Genomic DNA, 23,200 nt, shown 5'->3' on the forward strand with positions numbered 1-23,200 from the left:
TTTATGTTTATTCTGCTATTAACATTTTCCCTCTGAAATTTTCCTTTTTCAGTCAGACCCTCCACTCTCTTTTCTCAGACTTTCAGCTTTAACCTAAGTTAAAGAAGACCAGATGCCACCTCTAAATTCACAGTACCATAAGTGCACCCAACCCGCACAAACGGGGTACATTAAGATAGGGTCTAAAGCAGACAAACATATATAATTACATGTAAATGTATGTACACGCTGCTGAACAAATGAGATATCTAGCGCCATACACTAATTAGATCCCTGAGACTAACGAACTTGGGAAAGTAGGCTTCGTACTTGTGGCTGAGATCCCCATCCTTAGGTCAGACTAAAGCTGCATCTTCTTCAGCTGTGGTATGGGGGGTTTTGGGGGGCACGGCCCTGGATCTTGTCACTGGTGTAGACTTTCTACTTGTATTATGTGCTGCTTTCCTGTCTTCCCTTGTTAAATGTCCCATATTCCAGTGATTTTCAACCTTTCTCATCTCAAGGCACATGTTAGCTAATTACTAAAATTCTGTCGCACACTCAAAAACACATTATATTTTTTGCCCTTCTGACAAAAAAAAAAAAATAGGTATAATTTTATTCGTCCACACCAGAAGGTTAGTACTGTGTTGGCTGTTGTCATTTCTTTATTGGACAATCGAAGGGAAAGAGGTCAGGCTGTTACATGTTTTAAAAATACTTGCGCCACACCGGTGGGAAAAATCACTGCCTGCTCACGAGACATAGAATTCAGTGGTGTGAGTGTTTATAGGTGGAGAACTTAAATCCGTGACAGTGAGGATATTAGGACTAAACCTGGAGTTTAAGGCCAGCGAAGAGCCTTCCTTGTGAAATCTAAAAAGTGTCCCTTGACCTGCTGCACTAGTTTGGGAAAGAAGAGCAACTAGTGATCCTTCTGACACAGAATTGAGGTTAAGGGATGCCCCCTTTGCCCCCCGCCTCCAGAGGAGAATTTGTTTGCTGCTGGTAAAATGACTGAGATGTCTGTGTTGAAGGCCCATCCAATGAGGACTACTGAAGACCACCGAGCTTGCCAATGCCAAGAGAATGTTCTGAGACCAGCGGGCAGTCGTGAGCAGGGACGGACCCAACGCCTCAACTAGAGCCTGTTTTCAATTTTGCAATGATTTTCTGCCAATAGAGGGAGACACGATTCCACAGCACAGACACCGAGCTGCCTTGCCATCCGGTAGAGGGCAGTGACGGGACACTTTCAGCTCAGACCTCGCTGCGCCCTTAGAACCCTCTCCTGATTCCAGTCTCGGTCCACCGCCACCCGGGCTTGGCCCTGAAGTGCCGTCAGATGCCTGGGCTGCATGGCTGGACGGTGAAAAACGTGTGAGAACCCAGATAAACCCCGTTGACAGTCCACATTCTACACAGCCACCAACCCATATTCTTTGATCATGAAATTTGTTAGCTTGTAACAGGTGAGTGGGGATGTCTATATTTAGAGGGTTACCCAGTAACCACAGTTGCAGAACTTGGTTTCTAGCAGAGGTCTCGCTTTGATAGATCCCGACTGCAATATATTTTCCTATCAGCTTTCTTAATATTCAGTGTATTTCATTTTCATCAAGTGCTTAACATCTTTTAAATGGGGAAGATACGTGGAAAATAGACATTTGTAAAGCTGGAATCCTATAATCCATGTATATGCTTAGTGGGGAAACATTGCCCAGTAGAAGGTTTGAGGAACTTGGACTCAAAAAAACTTGTGTTTGAGACTAGTCTGCAACCTCAGCTGTGTGGGGGAGGTGTCCTCAGGTGAACCACTCATGCGCAGTTTCTTCATGTGAAAAACAGAAATGGTAAGACGTCTCCTTTTACATTCACCGGGCTGTGTGAAGCTCAGGTGAAGTAAGGTATTTGGAAATGTTCTGCAAAGTGTTATGCAAATGTAAGGTATTATTGAAGTACCCTTTATGTTTTTGAATTTAAAAACAATATCTTGGGGGAATATGTAAAGTGTAAAACAATTCAAACCATATTCAAAGCTACAGAAAGGAAAGTTAAGTCCCTCAAAAGCCTGCTGTCAAGAAATGGTCACTGTTAACATTTGAACATGATTTTGGGTATCTCTGCATGCACATATACTAGTATGCATATGTGTATAAACAATGTTTCGACGTTGGAATTACATTATATATTTGATTATTTTAATTTGCTTCCCCCTCAACATTTCGGTAATAATAGCTGTTACTCATCTCTCACAATGTGTCAGCCACTGCCTAAACCACTTATGTGAATTCTCATTTAATCTCACAATTATGCCATGAGCATGCGTACTTATTGTAAAGATAAGCGAACTGGGGTTCCGAGAGTTAAAAGAACAGATTTTGCAGTTTCCTGCAATTTTAAGGAATCTTACAAGTAACAAATTTGCTTCTGCTTATAGCGTTTCCCCACTTTTATTACCTGTTTAGCACCCTGTCGATTCAAAAGTAGTCAACTCAAGAGGACCGCTTGTTTAAAAAATGTCCATCCTCACACCTAAACGACTCCGGGGGAAGACACCTTGGAGTCAGAGTGGTTAAGCAGGCTCTCCTAGGAGATGGCTATGTGCACGATCATGTTTGAGAACCACAGCCTTGGTTTAAATTCCTTGGTTGGGATTGCTGGCTTGCTTTTGAATTTGAGACACAATGCTAAACTGCCCTCCAGAAATGTCATACCAGTTTACATTACCACAGAGGGTGGGTGACTAATTTCGGCTTTTTTTGTTTGGGTCTTTGTATTCCACAACATTACCTTGTAAATTCCTCCTTGGTTTGTCATCAGGAGAGTAAGTAACCTGCTTGTAGGCTATGTACCCTACCTGCTGTGTGTGTGTGTGTGTGTGTGTGTGTGTGTGTGTGTGTGTATTCTGAAGGGTGAGTTTGAGGTTGTGCACTTTTCTTTAAGCTTGTTCATCATTTTGAGGTTCCTGGGAACCTATCTGCAGATTCTGCTCATCGACACCCTCTCTTTCTCTCTCTCTCTCTCCCACACCTTCCCTCCTGCTGGCTTCCTTTCTGTGCTGCAGGCCATTGGCTTCAGGGCTGTAACGAATAAAGGCATAAACTTTGCATAGTTAGTCCTTACAGATGGAAACAAGTCCTAGTTCTTTCCACAAGAAGTCAACTACCATGTACCCTCCACCCCCACCCCCTGCCATTTGATGTCCCTAGTTCATCCTATTCTTAGTCTAGAGTCCTGCTTAATCTCCAAAAAGTCTTGATCCTCCCAACTTCCCATCTCAACACCAAAATCATCAAAGTGAAAGTCTCTCCCCTTCACTACATAGACATCATTCCTTTGCTGGACCTGTTTGAGCTACTAGCTATAATTTCTAGTTTTTCATCAAGTCAGAGTCTCCTTATACTGAAGTTCTGAGTAAAACTCTTTTTCTCTTTCTCAAAAATTATCTTCCTCCTACCTAGAAAACTGGATTTCTTTTCATTTCTTCGTCCTTGGATAAAGAGCCGCTTTCCCTCCTAAAGGAGACAGAAAGACTTTTTAAAACTAATTAATTCGCAATTAACTCAACAATTAAGTTAGACATTTAATAAGCGATAACAGACTTCAACCTAAGAGACTGTGTACTCTGGAATATTCAGTGGGAGGGTGAGTCATCTCAGACTTATTATCAAGTTTACATTAGTCAGTTATGACAGTAATTATTTTTAATTGTCTGCGGCTTAAAAATACTTCAAATCAATGCACAGAGAACAAAGCCACAAAAATTAGACTGACAGGTTATCTGTACTTAATGTGACCCCCCCAAATGAATATAAAAATGTTTTCTTCCTCCAGTGAATTTCTTCAAGGGAGAGCTGCATTTTAATACAGATTTCATCATGGTTTCGAACAGTTCAGATCAGAAGCTTTTTAGCCCATGAGTGAGAATGTTAATGCCGAAGGAAAATGAGGTAACATGACCAGAATGTTGGGCTGGGATCCTGAAACTCTCATCCCCTCCTCTGAGCATGTGTTTCTCTGTGGGGCTGTCTCTATGTGATCCATAAAGATGATGATTTGAAAATTCCACGTACCCATAGATGATGTCATATAAGAGACGAAAGAAATGAAAGGACAGTATTATTTTGATTTCACAGAGAAGCAATTTTGTGCAACAGTGGCTCAGATGAAAAGCTGTGTTTACCAATATTTGGTCATTCAAATCATGTGTTAGATTTCCTTCAAGTAAAGACACACGGGCATAGGAATGCCAATAAATTAGAGGGCAATAAACACTATTGTGTGATCTGTGGTGCTGCTACTTTGATTTTTCAACACTTAGCGAGCCCCAGTCCAGCTTAATTCTGGCATAGCCCCAACCTTGAGAACACAGAGTTCAAAGGAACACAGAAATGTCTTTGAAACTGGCTATGGCTAGGTCATCTTCATATCCATGACATTTTGTCCTGAAGATCTGTCAGTACACCTTCCAAACCTGGACCGATACAAATCACAACCTCCTCCAGGAACTAGGAACTGTGTCCTGGTGTCAGAGAAGAAAACCCAAACCTTTTGAGTGACACCCACTGGCTCTCCAAGCTGAGAACACAGCCCATTGTTCTGCCTGTACAAAGGACTAATTTGACTAATTTCCCACCCTGCCTTGGCCAGGGTCTTGATTGAACTGATTGAAATGGCCAGATGTTTTGGTAGCGTATGTAGACAGACTCTAAGAGACTCACTAATTGACTTAAGTACACGTATCAGAATGTGGACTGGCAGTAGCATTGCGGAGTCTCTGTTCCCGTGATGGCTTCAAATCCCGATTAAAAGGGCAGGCTGCTCCTGTCATTGAAATGCACAGAGATTGGCACCATCTCATTCATTTGCTTTGGTAATTTGCAGCCTATTTAGATCTGAGCATCCCTGTAACTTGTGAAAGTAAGCAAGGAGAGCTCCCACTTTGAAGACCTATAAAGACGGCCTCTGAGGCTTCTGCTCAAAGTGAAATGAAGTATTTCTGGGCATAAAAAAACAACAAACCCGCCAAATGAACAACTTTAGCAAACTTTTATTCCCCTTAGATGATCTAGCAAATGACACATTTGCATTTCCTTAATGTATGAGCATCTTATATGCGAATGTTTAATACCAGGATTTTCAATATTATTTTTCAATTCTCCCATTTTGCTCTGAGAATATTGGCTATGTGATAACCTCTATTGGTGATTTTCAAAAGTCATTATCAATAGCTCACAGAGATCAACTTTGCCTTAAAAGCCTATCATCATAAGAAACACTTCAAATTGTGGTTTTATGTCATAGAAAAAGAGTCTACATGTCATCCCACGCATGGAAGCCTGTTAACCTAGGCTGAGAATTTGGGCTAGACCAGTGGTCAGCAAACTCATTAGTCAACAGAGCCAAATATCAACAGTACAATGATTGAAATTTCTTTTGAGAGCCAAATTTTTTAAACTTAATCTTCTTCTAACGCCACTTCTCCAAAATAGACTCGCCCAGGCCGTGGTATTTTGTGAAAGAGCCACACTCAAGGGGCCAAAGAGCCGCATGTGGCTCGCGAGCCGCAGTTTGCCGACCACTGGCGCTAGGCAATTCATTTGGCTCTATTTTCTCTTTCCTCCCTCGAAGATTGAGAATTTCTCCTGAATTAGTTTAGTAAAGAAAATTTTCAGATCTCTCTCCTCCCCCTCCCTCTCTTTTTTTTTTCTATTTGTATTTCCTTCCCTTCTCATTCCTAAAACAAAACAATACAAAACAAGCCTACAGACCATGGACCCAGGCATGAGTAAACACACACACACTCTCTCTCTCCACTTTGACCTAAGTAGGTGCTTAGCAGGAGTTTGTACAAACTTCCTCTTCACAACCTGGAGAGCAGACACCATTACGTTCTCTGATTGGCATACTGCACCCAGAGTTCTGGGTAAAATGTTGTCCTCCTGAATTAGCAGAATAACAATCACGCCAGCGAACTTCTGTAATCCCGAAAGCTTTCTGTGAGTGTGTTCTCCTTTCTGTGTTCAGAAGGCAGACTGGCTCCGCAGGTCCTGGCTCTGTGCTGGCTGAAGCAGGGCCCTTCGGGTCCTTGATATCGAGGGGGATGGGAATGGCGGACCCACCAACCCCTTGTTCTCTTTGAAATCCTACCTCCTGGGGGTTGCTGACGGGCCCTGAGTCAGGGAAAACTACAGGAAATTCACAGAAAGCCTGACCGAGGCCTGCTTGAGCCAAAGGAGAGAATTAAAAAAAAAAAATACTTTATGAAATAATTTGGCTGAGACGTCACCCGTGGGTGCAAGATCATGGCATTTCTTTTGCAGACAATAAAAAAAACGTGACAGCTATAAATGAGCCAGTCTCTTGAAAAGTGCTGGTTGGAATGATTGACACCTGCAGATGTGCTGAGCCTGTGGTCCTGGGTGCCAGATGTTCAGTAGCACTTAGGGACCCTTGGTGGCCAGGGCCATTTCCTTTAGTTAATGATAGTCCCCCACTCCCTACGCCTGCCCCTCCCACTCTTTATTTCTTGGTTGATCCTGGGTGTTAGGCATGGAGCAAAAACTAATCCCAAACACGTCTGAAACAGCAGAGGCGCTGATGCCTTTTCAAATGCAGTTTTGTTTGGGGATTTTAAAAGAATATATAGCAAATTGCTTTTTTAATTGAACTGGAAGTAAAGGTGGTGGGAGACTGGCAAAGGATGAGTGAGCGCCGTGCACACGGACGTCCATGGATCCTCCAAGAAACTTCTGAGCTGGCCATCATCACCCACGTGTTATGGTTGAAGACTGCAGGTCAGGGAAACGACTGAGCGGGAATGCACCCAGATTTGTCTAACTCAAAGGCTCTTTCACTCACCCCCGGTGAACTTGAGTGCTTTTCTCTCTTGTTGCAGCTTTTCATTAGTAAAGGGATAGCATGAGGGGGGGTGAGGGGAGGGAGAAAGTCAAAACCAATGTTACTCCAAACTTCCGTATCTATTTTCACCGCAATCGAGGAGATTACATTTTATTTTCCTGGCTCCGTCTTTGGGAGAATTGAGGCGCACAGGCTATTGGCAGAAATAGGGCTGTTGGGTGTCGGGACGGCACAATGTGAAAAGGGAAATGGTGAGCAACACAAACAATTTTCATCTGTGCGCCAAGCTTTAAAAATGTTTGAAGTATTTAAACGATTCGCTGTGGTTTTACTCTTCCTGTAAATGTTTGACCCTCTGCATATAAGGCCATTGTCTTTTTCCCCAGTTTAACCTTCTCCTCCAGGAAGGTGTTGTGAAAAAAAAGAAGAGAAGGACCTCCCCAGTCCTTTCTAAGCCCGTTGGTCCAGTGGACCGCATTGGTGCCCTCTCCTGAAAGGATGCTTTTCGATGTAGGAGGGCAGTTTCTGTAAAGGAACGTCATCGTTAAAAAACGAGCTGGGCCCTAACCGGTTTGGCTCAGTGGATAGAGCTTCAGCCTGCGGACTCAAGGGTCCCAGGTTCGATTCTGGTCAAGGGCATGTACCTTGGTTGTGAGCACATACCTAGTAGGGGGTGTTGCAGGAGGCAGCTGATGGATGTTTCTCTCTCATCGATGTTTCTAACTCTCTATCCCTCTCCCTCCCTCTCTGTAAAAAAAATTAATAAAATATATTTTTAACCCCCCCCCCCAACACACACACACAAAAACGAGCTGGGCTCCTTGTCCACCTCCTTCAGCTTCTTGTTCTGCAAGGCTTCAGCTTTGGCATGGCCCCGGGGCCCGGGGGGAGTATTAACTTACAAGGCTTTCCCTATGTTGCTTTTACATGTCTGAAACTATTTCAAAACTTAGCGACTGAAAAACAAGTGATTAAGGACACTTGACTAGAATGTAAGAAGTGCTTTTGTTTCCTTCCCGCCCCCTGTTTTGGAGAGAAGAAGGTGGTTGGGAATGAATGAGTGTATTTTTAAGACATGTCCCGGCTGCTTCGGAATATCTACATGGACAAGGAAGCCCGAGATTCTAAAAGGACAGTCAAACTAAAAATCAGGCACGTTCTTCTAGGGCAGTGGTCGGCAAACTGCGGCTCGCGTGCCACATGCGGCTCTTTGGCCCCTTGAGTGTGGCTCTTGCACAATTGAAGAAGTGGCGTTAGAAGAAGTGTAAGTTGAAAAAATTTGGCTCTCTAAAGAAATTTCAATCGTTGTACTGTTGATATTTGGCTCTGTTGACTAATGAGTTTGCCGACCACTGGTCTAGGGGTAGATCCTCGTTGCCATTTAAATGCCACTCTATGAATCTTAAAGACCATTTTGTTTTATGACATTTCATGCCCTAGTGGAATGGTGAGACTGGGTGTGTGCTGAAATGGGGAGCAGGGATTCTTTGGTTTCTAGTCCCCGGAGCCTCCTAACTTTGCAAAGGTGTTCCTGCACCCTTTTTTCTGGCTTGGCCTTCCGGGAAGCAGGTGCCAGATTGAGGAGGGGGTGGAGGGCTCACCTCCTGAAACCTCCTGGAGGGTGTGAATTTCCATTCCCCTCCGTGCCTGCCTAAGCAGCTGGGTGCAAATGGGGCGGTCCCTCTCTGTGGGTCCCCTCCCCAAACACAGGGAAAGACACTGCCCGTACCCCGTCACAGGAGGCTGGGAAGTGTCTGCGGGTCTCCAGCAGCTGGAAAGGTTTGAGTCTCTTTGGCAGATGTTTGCTGTTGCAGCCACTTCATTAACGTTGGAAACTAAACCCCTGACTCTTCCTGACCAAAGCCCCAGGTCGTGATTGACAGCTGGGGTGTGCTTCCCCTCACCGCCACGGTCTGAGGGCAGGAGAGAGGGAGCGAAAAGAGAGAGGTGGGGCCAAAAATGGGGACTTTTTGTTAGATGCTATTGCTAAACAACCAAAATATCGAGGAAGGAGAGGAGAGACTCATTGGAGGAGAAAGAAATTCAGTGCAACCAGTTAAGATCTGAAGTCCCATCGTGTGCTTGGGTCTGTATAATTACATAATTATCCCACCTTTCACGCATTCATCAGTTCACGACACCTAGTGTCAGGCACATGCTAGTATTGGTGATATCAGACGAATAATAAATAACACAGAGATTGGCCCACCAGGAGTTCCTTGTCCGGTGGGTGACACACACATGTCAAAGACAGTAAAGGGACCGCTAAGACAGAGGCAGGGATCACCTTGGGGAGTGGGGAAGCGAGCAAACGTTTCACAGCGGGGGTGACCTTTGAGATGGGTCTTGAACGAGTTTTTTTCCGGGACGAGGAGGAGGGAGGGGTTGGGGTGCGGAGGGCATTCCCATAAAGGGGACGTTGAGAAGTCGGTGTTATGCTGACCACTTACAAATGAAAAAAACAACTGAGGCTCAGCTTCGATGATAAAGGACGGACGGAGAGCTGGAGGCTCCAGACTCCAAGATCTGGAATCTCTCTCCCCACTACACCTGGGGAACTGACATCCTCAGACCCTCTTTGAGATAGTTGGTCTCCTTAGCAGAAAATAGAAAAGATGGAAAACGAAAGGAGCTGTTGAATCGAACTGTCTTACTTCTTTGGCGACTTAAAACACGGCAGATTTCAAATCAAAGGGCCAGTCTGCAGGGAAATATGGGCGCATTTTGTGCCTGGAGTCCAGTAGGAGCGGGGAGGAGGGAGACGGCTGGGGCCAAGCGGCGGGAGCCTCCGCGCGCGCGGTCCCCTCTGGGAGCTGCGCGCCGCCGCCATCCGCGTGGGAGCGCCGCGGCGCAGGGGCGCGGGAGCTAGCGCAGCTCCGGATCCCGGTTTGAAGAGAGGGAAGGAGGAGTGGAAGAGGAGAAAGAGCGAGAAAGGGAAGAGGAGGAAAGAACGGAAAAGAGACACGGGGATGTAAGATGGGGAGAAGAAGGGGAGCAAGGGCAGAAGAGAGAGAGAGAGAGACAGGGGAAGTTGGATAGAGAAGAACGAAAGTGCCGCAAACAGTGGGAGAATGGGAGGGAACATCGGAAAGAAGGGAGCGCTGAAAGGAATGGGAAGAGACCTAGAGGGTAACGGGGTGAGGAGGATGAGAAAGGAGTTAAGGAAAAGAGGGAATGAAAGGACTGGAGGGCCCCGGAGATTAGTTTGGAGAGCGCGCATTCCGTGAGCGCACGGCAGGGCCTGGGAAAAGAGTCCGAGCGGGCCACGCTTGGTGCCTCGACAAGGTCGCAAGGTGGAACGGAGAGTCAGTCGCCCAGGCGCTGGCCCACAAGCGCCCGATCGGCCCCGCAGTCCGCGCTGTCCGTAGGGTCCCCCCCGCACCCCCCCCCCCCCACCAACACACACACACATCGCCGCCGCACGCTGCGCTCAAATTCTGCCAAACACTCATTTCTCGGCGGCTGCCGACATCCCCTCATTTTCCAAGGGTCAAATACAACTCCCCACCCAATTCTGTCCTCGGCCGGAACGCCGCGCCCCTGGGACCCCTCTGGTCCCTGCTCCTCCTGCGCCCAGGAGGACCCCTCGGTCTTGGCGCCAGTCGGCGATGCTGGGCTGATTCAGGTGCAGCCCCTCCGCCCCGCGCGGGATAGCGGATCCGCCGCGGGGACCGCCGCCGGAGCCGGGGCGCGCACAGCCCCGAGAGCGGTGACCTTCTCCTCGGGACGCGCGCCACCATCCGGACACCTGGAGCCGCCTCTGCCTGGATTGGATTAGGAGAATAAAGGAAAAACGATTGTAAATGGAGAGGAGGGGACGGAGGGGCGCACAGACACTCCGGGAATGAAGTTTCTTCAAGGTGCCGCGTCTGGCGCTCGGCTCTGATGGGGTTTTATTACCACCTATTTTCTCCAAGTGCTCAGTGGTTAGTTAGTTCCCCATCTGTGTCCCTCTGAGTCGAACCGCCAGCTCGCGCGGTGGGGTCGCCCCGCTTCTGCGGCGACTCGCTCCTGGGCCAGCAGCTCCTGGGAGACCCCCCGCCACGACTCGGGCCGCTTCCAGGTTTCGAGTGAGGAAATGTCACCAGCTCCCAAACCCGGTCTCGGAGAAGGCGATCCGCAACTTTCATTCTAGATTTCCTCCCAGCCCCGCGCACGCCAGTTTGGAGACAAACCGTGGGAACCCGGCGCCCCGGGGCGGTTTCCGCGGACGGCGCCCGCGCAGTGGCAGGACTCGGGCAGGGGGAGCCTCTCGCCCAAAGATCACAACTGAAAATAAAAGTTCCTACAGACTCTGTGGGGAACGCACTGGGACGGTAGGCGCCCCGGAGGGAGAAGGCCAGCCGCTTCATTAGCATGTGTCTCTGCGGCTCCCGGAACCCTGCGGCGCGGCGCGGCGTGGCGAGGGAAGGGGGACAACAGTCGCTTTGCCGGGAGTGTCCCTGGTCCGAGATGCCGCGAACACGCCGCCTGCGAAGGGCACGCCGGCGCTGGCGACCGAAGAAGTTTATACGCAGTTTACAAATAAAAAGGAATACACACTTTTGTCGGGTTATTTTTTTTTTATTTCTACAGTTTATTACTGGGATAACGGACAGGGCAAGGGTCATCCATGGTTTGGGATCTCCATGGGGCAGTCAAGTTTGCAATCGGCGCAAACACCCCATGCTCGGCTCGCGCGGGCAGCGAGCGTAGCGGGCAGGAGGGGCGGCCGCAGTCCTCCGGACCGGGCCGGCGGGGGGTCCGAGCCCGGAAGGAGAAGGGCACACTGATCCCTGGGGGAGCCGGCTCCGGAGCCCCGGCGAGAACTCGGCTTCTTCCTAGTGAGAGAACTATACCCGCCCGTCCCTGGTTTGAAGGCAGGGGGAGCGGGGCCAGGTGGGTAGGGAGATGCGCGCGAAGAAGACGCGCGCGAAGGAGGTGCGCTGGGACGCGCTGGGGGCCGCGGCCCGCGTCGGCCAGGCCGGCGGGCGGGGCAGTGCGCGCTCCCCGTACCGCGCGCACCCTCGAGCGCGCACACTACACACACACACACACACCTGGAGGTTGTTCCAGCAGAGGGGCGGGGAGGAGAGGCAAAGCGAGTGTCTTAAAATAGAGAGAGACGGGCAGAAGAGCGAGAGACCAGGGCAGGCGGGAGGAGGCGAGGAGAGCGACGGGCACGCGGCGCGCAGGCTCCCGCCGAGTTGGCACCGGCGGGCCGGCCGCCGACGCCCCCTCGGCGTGACTCCGCACGCGGCGTGACTCCGCACCCGGCCCTGCAGGAAGCGCGCGCTGATTGACAGTCGCGGTGCCCCAAAAAGGCGCGGCGAAGATGCTGATCTGCGGGTGGGTCTAGACGCGCGGCCGGCGCGCCCGGTGCCCGCTCCCCTCCGCGCCCCGCCAAGGGCTCCGCCGCCTCCCGGCTGCCGAGGCGCCGGGCACAGACCCCGCCGCCGGTGCGCCAGCCCCCGCGGCCCCGGCTCACCATGCACTGCCACGCGGAGCTGAGGCTCACCTCGCCCGGCCAACTCAAAGCAGCCAGGCGGCGCTACAAGACTTTCATGATCGACGAGATCCTCTCCAAGGAGACCTGCGACTACTTTGAGAAACTTTCCCTCTACTCCGTGTGCCCCTCGCTGGTCGTGCGACCCAAGCCCCTGCATTCCTGTACCGGTAAGACGCCCCGCCGGGGGGGGGGGGGCTGGTGGGGTGCGCTCCCTCTCTCGCTGGTGTGGGGCGCTTTACCCTCCTCTGTCCTCCAACCCGAGGGGAGAGAGGACTAGAATTAGCAGCGGCGGGCAAATGGCTAAGGCGGCTGCAGCCTGGGGAGGGCTGGCCAAGGTGTGGAAAACTAAGGTTGGAAAAAAAGGGGACGACAATGCGCCCCAGGAGCGGGTCGCCTGAGCCACGGGACGCTTCCTTCTTCCCAGCGCCGCCTCGGTTCTCGGTCAGAAAGTTCAAACTCTTGACCTGGTTCAGCGCCGAAAACATTGTTTCAGGAAGTGGTGTTGCTTCTCGCCTGGAGTTAACTCCAATCTTCTGTCTCCACTGGGGATTTTTTTTTTTTTTCAAGTAAAGCGGTATCCGGAGGCTCTCGACAAAATCCTGTAGTCGCTGAACTTTACTTAAAAGGATCTCCCTTTGGGGGAAATATTTCCGGAATATTGTCGCACTGTGTTGTAAGCGGAATTAGTTTTATGTGCCTGCTAAACTAAACTAAACTAAATTAAACTAAACTAAACAACTAAAAAAAACAACAATGGTAACAATAAAAACATTCCTCAAGTCTGGGTTTCGTTCTCTGGAAGAACTAAGACCAATAGAGACGATCAAGAGTACTTCATAAATATACTGAAAAAAGGCGTAGCTTTATGTAGAAAATAAATCCAAAGGTATTTATATATAAAAAAACAAACTTTGAGTACATGAAGAGAATTTAGACTATCTAAACGCAGGGATAGCAAAACAAAACAAAAGTTGAAGCAATTTTTATTAAAGTTATTGACCGTGCTTTCAACTCCAGGTGTACACACGTGGCATTTCCAAACCAGAAGACCCTTTGAGGTTATGTTTGTTGCGTGGATGGCATGACATAAATCAATTTAGTCATATTTACATTGAAAAAGTAAAGTGAAGATCTAGCTGTGGTTTTGAAAGGCGTTTTTTTTTTTGGAATGGTCAGGCCAAGACCTGGGCAATGCTTGGAATCCTTTCCTTTCTGTTGGTTCCATTGAACGTCCCTGTAGGATAGTCAGTGAATATGTGTGTAAATACGCACCATAAAGCTCATTTACAACCAAATTGTGCCTACATGTATTTGGTTATGACATGAATATGATGGTCAGTTACACCTCTGTGAAATAAATTTTATCTGTAAGGTGGAATTAGGCCTAAGAGGTGTGGAACACTAAAACTTGTAATACTGAATTTAAAAAATCCAGAAATAGCCAAGACAAGAAACAGATAAGACGTTTTAGAAAGAAGGTAGATATCCTTGATGTTGATATTTTTACATTTGTGTGCCCGCCATGTATAAACCCTGGGTGAATAGTCTTCGTAGATGTTGGACAGGGGAGGTAGGCTGCATCTTGTGTTAAGCATAAATTTAATCATTTGCTACAATAACTCAAATCCTTTTCATCACAAATTAAACAGAGGGGTTCTGTTTTAAATCACAAATCTCAGTGCACCCTGCTAGGTTACATACCTGGAGGTTCCCAGGATAAAACAGAACAACTTCTAAACACCCAGGTAAAGCATAGAGCCTACAGGGTTTTTGTCTGTTTGTTTGTTTTAGTGACTGCGCCGCCATCCATTGATTTGAAGGCAGCCTTTTCTGACTTTTAACAGTTACAGAACTGGATCAGAGAAGAAAACATGTCAGAAAACTAGTAATAAAGAGCCTCTGAAAACAGTGGTCCAGTTATCGGTCGAGGCTAAGTGCTGTGTTTTACGGAACCTTGTGTGGGAAGTCAATCAGAGGGACATAGAATGACTCATCTGATGTTGCGTGTGAAAAGAGGACTGCGCGTATATCCTGAACTGAAAGCGTTGCTCCGTCTTGTGCTTCTGATGTTCATGGATGGTTCGCGAGAGAGGGTCGTGGCTGGCAGTGGTTTTCTTGCCCTCTCATTCCAGGGCTTGCTTTCTTTGCGTTGTTCTCTTGAAAATGTGATGTGCGTTTGCTCTCGCTGAGATTTAAAATACAGAAACGGGGATTTGCCAGTGGAATTAAACCCATAAAAACTGGCTACAGTAGTCCATACTTTCAGACCCAAAGCTTTCAGCGGGTTTACGGTTACAGTTAAAGCCTTACATGTATTAGGTCATGGGAATCCCATTAGTGTCTTCGCGAAGGTTTTGCAGATACCCTGCTTTCAAAGCATTTTGTTGCTTTTAACGGTTATGTTGAGGATCAAAATCTTAGCTTGGATGAACTTAAATCTTTTTTTTTTAATTAATTAAAAAACAACAGCAATAAGTTCTTGGCATCTGTCACCCAGAATGAAACTGTAGTTTTTTTTCTGTATCAAGATAACTAGCACTTTTGGTGGAACCAACGCATTAAAAAATTCAAATCAAGTGAAAGGCACACGTTGGAATTCAAGTTACTGAACTTTCTCATCCTTCGGTTTGCTGTTTAAGATTTAAATAATGAACAGAAGTGAACTTTGTCAGGTCAAACAATGAAAACTAAGATACAAAAAAAGTCACCACCCTGCATCATCAGTACATAAAATTGGGGTGGAAAGAAAGCGATCGCATTGAAAAGGCCTCTACATAGGTAAGCAGTCCATGTTATTTAGATTAATAATTAAAATGTCAATTCATGATACTGAATCTCCTCAGGCAGAAGATCTTGAGTTCCGGTAAGCTGGGAAATGGAAACGTTTCACATCAGGCAGATAATCACCTGACAGTGATTTATTATTAGGCACGCTAACCTTAATGGAAAACTCATCTTCAAAAAAATTACTCTCTGTTTTAACAGGCCCTTTCTTAGTACAAACGGTGTGATTTTAGTCTTAGAAAGCTGTTTCTAAGTCACAGCGGATCTCCTAAGCCACATTATAATCATTGAGAGGGAACCTGGTGTGGGAGATTAAGCCAAACGAGAGGAACGTTTATTATTACGTTGAAAGTAAGATTTAAAAAACGAAGCGCAAAGAAAGCCTCCGTTTGAAAACAGGTTTGTTATTCAGACCACTGTTGAGATGCGCAGTATGCTCATAATTAATTTAGTGTATAACATGTTGGCCTCCTTTTCAGTTTGATCACAGTGATCCTCATTCAGAATGGAAATATATTGCCCTTTGGGAATCAGTAACGATCACACGCAAACATTAGAGCATTGACAGTGATTGAAGGCCGAGCATGAGGTGCTGTTTAGGGTGTGGTAAATACTCTTTGAGTCTGCAGTGTGTTGTCGATTTCTCTGGTTGTGATTTATGCTTCTTGGTGGAAGAGTCACTTGCAGAAACCTGGCCTCCAGGACGGAATAGACTGCGGGGGGGTATCTGCACAGTAGCTTTGGTGCGATCTCTCTTTCAGTTTGATCTTTAGACACAAGGCAGAGTTTCTAAAGTTGAGGGGTGTTTGGGGAAAAAAACAAAATGAGTAACTCGCTTCACAAAAACAAGGATGTCAGAGTTTACCTTCAGAATTTTCATATGAGGATACTGAGAAACCAACCAGCTGTGCTTATAATTTATGGTAATTACTTATAATTTAATATAATTCTTTATAGTATAACTTAGATATACCGTAGACTTGCACATACACATTAATGGGGAGGTGATTGTAGACATTTGAACATTTTACAACCTATGACCAGTACGTGACTTCCAATTATTCCATTAAAACCATAGACCAGCCCTGGCTGGGTGGCTCAGTTGGTTGGAGCGTCTTCCTGTAAACCAAAGGTTTTGGGTTCAATTCCTGGTCAGGGCACATACCTGGGTTTTGGGTTCGATCCCTGGTTGGGGTGCCTATGTGAGGTGGCTGATTGATGTTTCTCTCCCCCCCCCCCCTCCTCCCTTTCCTTTCCTCTCTCTAAAATCAGTGACTATATCCTTGGGTGAGGATACAAAACATTTAAACCATAGTCTAATTCCTTCCCCCTTCGGTGGCAGAATGATCCTGTTGAATCTCTCCGTGATTGGCCAATCTTATTGCATAGCTGACCGGAGGGATTGGGGCGGACGGGGTCATAGACCAGTGTCCCCAAGAAGAAGACACTTTTTTTGCAAAGTGCTAGGGTCACATCAGTGTTGGCTTTGTTTCCGTCCGTGCTACCCATGCTGCCCTCCTCGTTAGGGTACTCGGGTAGGGAGACCTTTCCAGTGTGGTCACACGCCCGGGGTAAACTCCTGCAGTCACACCCAAGGCACAGACAACCAGCCAATTAAAAGGGGCCTTTGGGGAAGGGTGTTTATCTTAGGAGGTGGCATTGAGAACTCCTTTGGGGGGTCCAAGAGAAACGAGTTCTTTGGGGTGGTGTCTTTGGGTTCATTTTTCTTTCTCTCTTTTTTTTTAATCACAAAGATTGGGTGTCATCTCAGCGAAAAATGAAAGGAGGTGCGGACGTGTATCCTGACTTGGTAGGGAGGGAGGGAGCCAGCTACCGCCTCCTGGAGTTGGCTCCTGTGGTTCCCCAAACTCAGCTCTGGCTTTCAGTCAGAAACCAGACCCCGTAGGATCTTGGGAGCTGGGAGCTGGGCACTGGAATGTTAATGGAGAAATGTAAACTGGGGTTTGGGAAAATGATCATTACGAACAAGCATTTGCATTTCTGCCAGAGGCAAATAGGCTTTTATTAGCAATTACTCATAACCGCTTCTCCTGTTCCCATTGTAAGGGCACATAAATCAAGGGACTCACAGGGCCAGGGCTCATCGGGGTCAGCCTATATTTGGGCTGAGTTCTTTTGAGATCCTCAGCTGTTGTTTTATTATCCCTTAAATGTTATAACTCCTTTGTTGAATGGGGGTGCTGAGGGGTTCTTGAAGGGAGTCCGTTTTAACTAGTGACTACTTCACGAGCCGTTTCTTCTTCTCTGGCTGTGATTTTTTTTCTAATGAGAAAATGATTAGAAGTTTCGTTCACAAGTCACCATACCCTCTCCAAACGCCTGTAACCTTCAGTTCCATTGAATGCAATAATTTAACTCGACCGATATTTATGCTTGCTCGGTGATGGCACTGTGATGAGTCACTAATTTCAAGTTTCTTCTAAATCTTGACAAACAGTTGGGATATTTTAAAAATGTCTCTAGACGACTCGTAGAGCCACGGCCAAGCCCTTTTCGGTCCTTCTCTCAAGTATGTGATGGGCAGTCTGGAACTGGGATCGGGGAGCATTGTGACGCTTCAGTGCTTTTGCTTACCCTATGGAATTTCCTCTTTGAACTCCACCTAAAGGGCGTTATCACCAGCAAAACTGTCACGTTAACCTCGTTAACGACAACTCCAGTGAAACCGCATCCGTGGTAACGCTACGAAACCAGTTTCCTACAGATGTGCTCGTTGGTGTGTTTTCCGGTTGTACGTCTGGATGGAAAGCACTTTGTGATACGAGCGTGGACAGCAGCAGTGATCGAGTTGCCAGTTTTAACGTACCTCGGGAATCTAAATGCAGAGATCGTTAGGATTAATATATCCCAGGGATCTGTGTGAAAAGCAGTTAAGGATTGTACAGAGAGATGAAGGCAAAAAAAAAAAGAGAGAGGTGGGAGAGAGAGAGAGAGAGGAGAGAGGAGAGAGGAGAGAGAGAGAGAGAGAGAGGAGAGAGAGAGAGAGAGAGAGAGAAAGGAAAAAGAAAAAGAAAAAGGAGTTTCTTTTGAAACTCTTGAAGCTGCTCGACTCAGCCTTGTGTGCGCCACGTCGATTCCACTTAGAAACACGCTGGAGCCCCTTAGGGGAGGAGACCCAGGGCCTGGGGCCTGCCCGGCATATGGCGTTCAGGGTGGAGGCCTGAGTCCGTGCTAACCCCGGAGCAGTTTTAGGTGTCACTGGCACTTTTGTTTGGAGGTCAAGGAGGAAGAGGAACAGAGATGAAAGCCAGGCAGGTCGCCCGGATCTGAGGCTCCCTCATTTGCACGAAGCCTGTGAAGTTCTGCGGGGGTTGTGAGCCCGACCCCCACGCTTGCCCCTGGTCCTGGCCGAGTGAAATGGACTCGGCTCCTGTAGCGAAGTCCGTTGACGAGCTCTTCACTGGAATCGGGTGAAGAGGGCTGCAAGGATTTGGATGGGGTGCGTCGATCGAAGCTTCAGTGTTCTCTTTTGGGGTGTCCTGGGCCCATGCAGCACTCGGTGGAGTGGGAGTTTCTAGTGTGGGGGGTGGACCCCATGCTCACAGCTGGCTGAGCCTTCTTCGAAGCCAGAACATTCGCAGAACCATCACCGGCCACTCTGCTGTAAGTGGCACCCTCGGGCTCAGTATGACGAAGAGAAAGGGAAGAGAAGGATCGAGACTATGTGGGTGAAGACATTTTACATGTGACATACCCTTCTCTCCACCCTGGCCAGGGTCTGCCTCCGTTTGGCTGCTCCAGAGGTTGGAATGGTTCTTTCTCCCCCCCGCCCCCCCCCCCCCCCCGCATGGGGGACAGGATAGAATAGGCAGTAGAATGTATTAATAACGGGGTTCAGAGCAGGGCCTTGTACAAAGTTGGTGGTATTAGCCAACGAAATACACTGGTGTGTTTTTTTTGTTTTCATTTTAACCAGAAAAAAACCTTTGCAAACCCTCGGGATTTCATTGATTTTTATTGCAGCTTAATAACAGTTAGAGAAAGAAATGTCTTGTTAAAACGAATGCTCTAAATAAAAACACAGTTAGTTTTCCATTACGGTGTCTAATTACTCATCACCGCCAAGGCGTTTTTATATGGCAGTTTAACTTCTGGAAGGTGGAAACTTGGCACGCATTTAAGGAACAAAGCAGTGCACCTAGATAGATATCAGAAGATGGGCTAATTATATTTGGGCTGGGGTTGACTCTTACCCAGGATCGCTCAGAGAAGGCCTCTTTCTTCAGTCGCTAAGGGAAGTCTCTGCTTTCTCTAGCGCCCGTTGAAACTGAATCCGAAGGGAGAGAATTCTGAACGTTAGATCATGTTCAAGTGCGTCGGGAAAGGGACCCTGCCAGTTAGTTACCCACTGGAGCTGAGGTCAGGACTACCTGATAGGCCTGGAGGACAGCTCTCTACGCTTGCTGACTGCACTGGCGGGGTTCGTCAGGATGAATGGACGCAGCCTTTCTCCCAGGACGAGTCAGGGGCATAGGAGCCAAGCTGGGAGGCTCTCAGCACCAAACTAAGGGTGTCAAGAGCGCCAACAGGGAGGCTGACCCGGGCCCTTTTTATTGCGTCTCCCGCTCACCAACACGTCCTCAGGAGCGTGACTTTCTGGATCTTGGTCCGACAGTGAGCACTGAATGGGACCGGCTGCCCCCCGGGGGATGTCAGTGTGCTTCTGGCCATTATTACCAAACACCGGTGTATGTGATAAGTGACAGGATAATTGTCCTTCGGCTTTTCTTATCCAAGGATCACGGATGACGTGTGGGGAAAGGGACTGGCCCAGGGCCTGGTGGAATCCCAGGAAGTCACGGCTGAGTTTCCATCTTAGGAAACCTGGCAGGTCCCTAATCCTGATTTCTCTGCCGGCCTCCACAGCCCAGTGCCCTCTGCCCAGAGTTCCTGCCACGCTTGAACGGAACCGATCCGGGCCCACGGTCATTCACAGAGGAGGCCACGGCCACGTGTGGATTGAAGGAAATGTAACTTCCACGTTGAGTGGAAGCAATATCTCGGGGAACTGACTCCCCATGTTCCTGATGGTAACTTACAAATAACCAGGTACTGAGATCTTGCCTTCGAATCATGGGAAATAGTCTGGACAAGGAGAGTTGCTGAGGCGGCTCCTCTGAGTCCTCCAGGTCTTATTACACATCTGGGAGGAAAGCTAGAAATACTTTATATCCTGAACCTTACCCACCTTCAGAACAATAGCAGAAACAGCGATGGTGTTTTTTTAGTGTCCAACACAGTCATGGGCAACCTTTTGAGCTTGGTGTGTCAGACTTCGCCAAAAAACTGAGCATAACTCGGGTAGTGTGTCACTTTGAGGAAAAAAAACATTATTTCGCAAATGTTTCATCCTCGGGAGCAGCAAATGTTTCATCCTCGGCATGCGGCCGCGTGTCATCAGAAATGGCTACGCGTGTCAGTGCTGACACGCGTGTCGTAGGTTCGCCATCACTGGTCTCACATGTCCTAGGCACTGACTGGACCGAGTGCTTCATGATCAGCTTCCAGTCATCCCTAAGAGATGGCTACTATTATCTCCGCCTTACGGATGGCGAAGCAGTTTTCTCCAAGTCACAGGATAGGTAACGATCTCTTACAAGCAATAAGATGAAAGGCAAGTACAAAACCGGGCCGTTCACAGAAACGAAGAGCTGGACGGCCAGTTAAGCGTGAAAAGAAGTTTGCTTCACTGGCAATCAGCCACACACCGGTGAACAGGAGAAGCCATTTCATACCCAGTGGGTAGGCGAAAATGAAAGAATCTGACAACATGAGTTCCCGACAAGGATGTGGAGCAGTAGACATCCTCATACTCTGATGGTGGGAGTAGGATTTGGTACAGTTACTTTGGAGAGGTTTGTGGCAACACCCAGTAAAGCCGCAGGTGCACACGCATCCTGTAGCTCCCACTCCCACTTCGGCGTGGACGCCTTGAGAAATCACTGTACACAAGGACATGTGTATCAGAACACTCGTTTCTACGTTGCTTGTGATATGAAAACTCCAAAAACAATCCCTGCTTTTTAGAAGGAAAAAAAAAAAAAGAAGTCATATGTGCTGTCTTCTTACGCAGTGATGAAAATGAATGAGTCAGATCCACTTGTGTGAATAATGGATAGATTTTAGAAACTCAGTGCTGAGGAAGAAAAACAAATTGTAGATTGACACTCACAGTCTGACACCGTTTATGTAAAGCTTGAAAACATGCAGAATATCTATATATTGTTTAGGGAGGCAAGGGTCTGGGATTGGAGAAGGCTCCTCACAGGTTTTTATTTTCCTGTGCAATTACGGTATTTATTAAGGAAAAGGCCTGATGTACAAATGGCCAAGCATTAAGATTTGGCAAAGCTTGGTCATGGGTACGCAGATGTTCTACATTATGCTTTGTGCTTTTCTGTATGTTTGAAATTCTCTGTAACATAAACATTGAAAAATGATAGTACGGGAGACCCCCATACGCATGGAACCCTTGATCTTGTGGGGCTTTTGATGGCTTTCTTAATAGCTTTTCTATCCTGAAACAGAAGCTTTTCAGTCTCACAGACGGGAAAATAAGAACACTTTATAGTTAGACACGCGCACAGCTCACACTCACGCAGCCACCGGAACTCCTGAAATTGGTGTTCGGATCTTCCTTACCTCCTCTGGCTGGGTGGGGACATTATTTATCACCAAGGTAACTGCTGTTCCCCCAGCAACGCTTTGGCATCTGAGTGAATGGTTCCTGAGCTGGGCACCGGGGCTAGAGGAATTGCTGGGAAGTGTGTGTGTGTGTGTGTGTGTGTGTGTGTGTGTGTGTGTTTTCCCAAATATACATCGATAATCATTGCAAGCAAGAGCGATTAGGTTTCTCTTCCCCCCACTTCTCAGTGATGTTTCGAACCACAATAAATCGCCTCTGATTGCATCTGCTGGTATGACGTGCCATCCTTGGCTTTGAGAATGGTCCATTGCTGTTGACAATTTAACTTGGGGAAAAAAAAAAAAAACCATCGAAGGACAGCTGTGAATGCCAAGGATATAAACATGTTAATGTAGCTGCTTAGCCGGGAAGAATGACGTTGATGTGGGCTGATACGCTGGTGGCGTTCTCTTTATATGTTGTAACCACGATTGGATTTTAGACTCCGTTTGATGTGTGGTACCAGGGATTGTTAGGGAGGGATGGGGACTGTCACCATGGTGACCACACAGAGAGCTGTCTGTTCAGGATAATAAATAAATGGCCGTCCTTGTGGTTTAGAGAAGGTAACCTAGACCACGTGACAGTGACAGTGGGGGTGGCAGATGCCTGGTGCAGCCGAGACATTTTTCTCTTCTCTACAAAATACACACGGCCAATTTAGAAATGTTTCTTTAAGATATTGTTGACACAAATGTGGCCCTTTAGGAGCTCTGCCTTCCTGTGCCCCTTCAGAGGGGGGAAAAAACACACTCTTTAGTGTGGATGAAACAGTTTGTACTGTGGAGAGTTGGCCAAAGGGTTTCCCCTTCGCAGTCCAGCCCTCTGGGCCTACACACACACACACACACACACACACACACACACGCACACGCACACACACACGGGCAGAGAAGAAAACACTAAATCAAAGCGCCCCAGGGCCCTCGTCAGACCTTTTATAGCCAGAGGGCTGTGCTGTGGCGCTTGGCCGTGCACCCGGTCAGCAGGAATTAATGACCACATCCAGGGGATGGTGGCCAAATAGGACATGACGGAAGGGATGGTGGATCTGTCAGACCTGGGGCCAGCGAACAGACATTCCTGCGAGGCAGGGGCCAGTCCTCCGAGCACGACACGCACGGTGGCTGGGCTCACGCCAAGGGACGGAGCCTTCGCTGTGTCGTCAGCCCCCCGAGCCCCTCCCAATGAGACCGTACTCCTCATAAAGCGAGGAAGCAAGCTGGGCTTTGGGCGGGGGATGGAGGAAATCTCATCAAGAAAGATGGTCCAAGCCCGCCTGGTGTGGCTCAGTGGTTGAGCATCGACCTATGAACCAGGAGATCACAGTTCGATTCCCTGTCAAGGGCACATGCCCGGGTTGCAGGCTCCATCCCCAG

The 23,200-nt window shown here is 47.9% G+C and overlaps 1 protein-coding gene across 1 annotated transcript in view; it reads left to right on the forward strand.

The window, feature by feature from the left end:
- The first annotated feature begins 11,954 nt into the window (after positions 1 to 11,954).
- BARX2 (BARX homeobox 2) overlaps positions 11,955 to 23,200 on the forward strand; it is a 59,016-nt gene continuing 47,770 nt past the window's right edge. Inside the window, exon 1 of the mRNA XM_008142544.3 lies at positions 11,955 to 12,498. Coding sequence (XP_008140766.1) covers positions 12,312 to 12,498 — 187 coding nt within the window. The 5' untranslated portion in view covers positions 11,955 to 12,311. The remainder of the gene's footprint in view (positions 12,499 to 23,200) is intronic.

Source organism: Eptesicus fuscus, chromosome 23 (assembly GCF_027574615.1).
Source record: "Eptesicus fuscus isolate TK198812 chromosome 23, DD_ASM_mEF_20220401, whole genome shotgun sequence".
Taxonomy (NCBI): domain Eukaryota; kingdom Metazoa; phylum Chordata; class Mammalia; order Chiroptera; family Vespertilionidae; genus Eptesicus; species Eptesicus fuscus.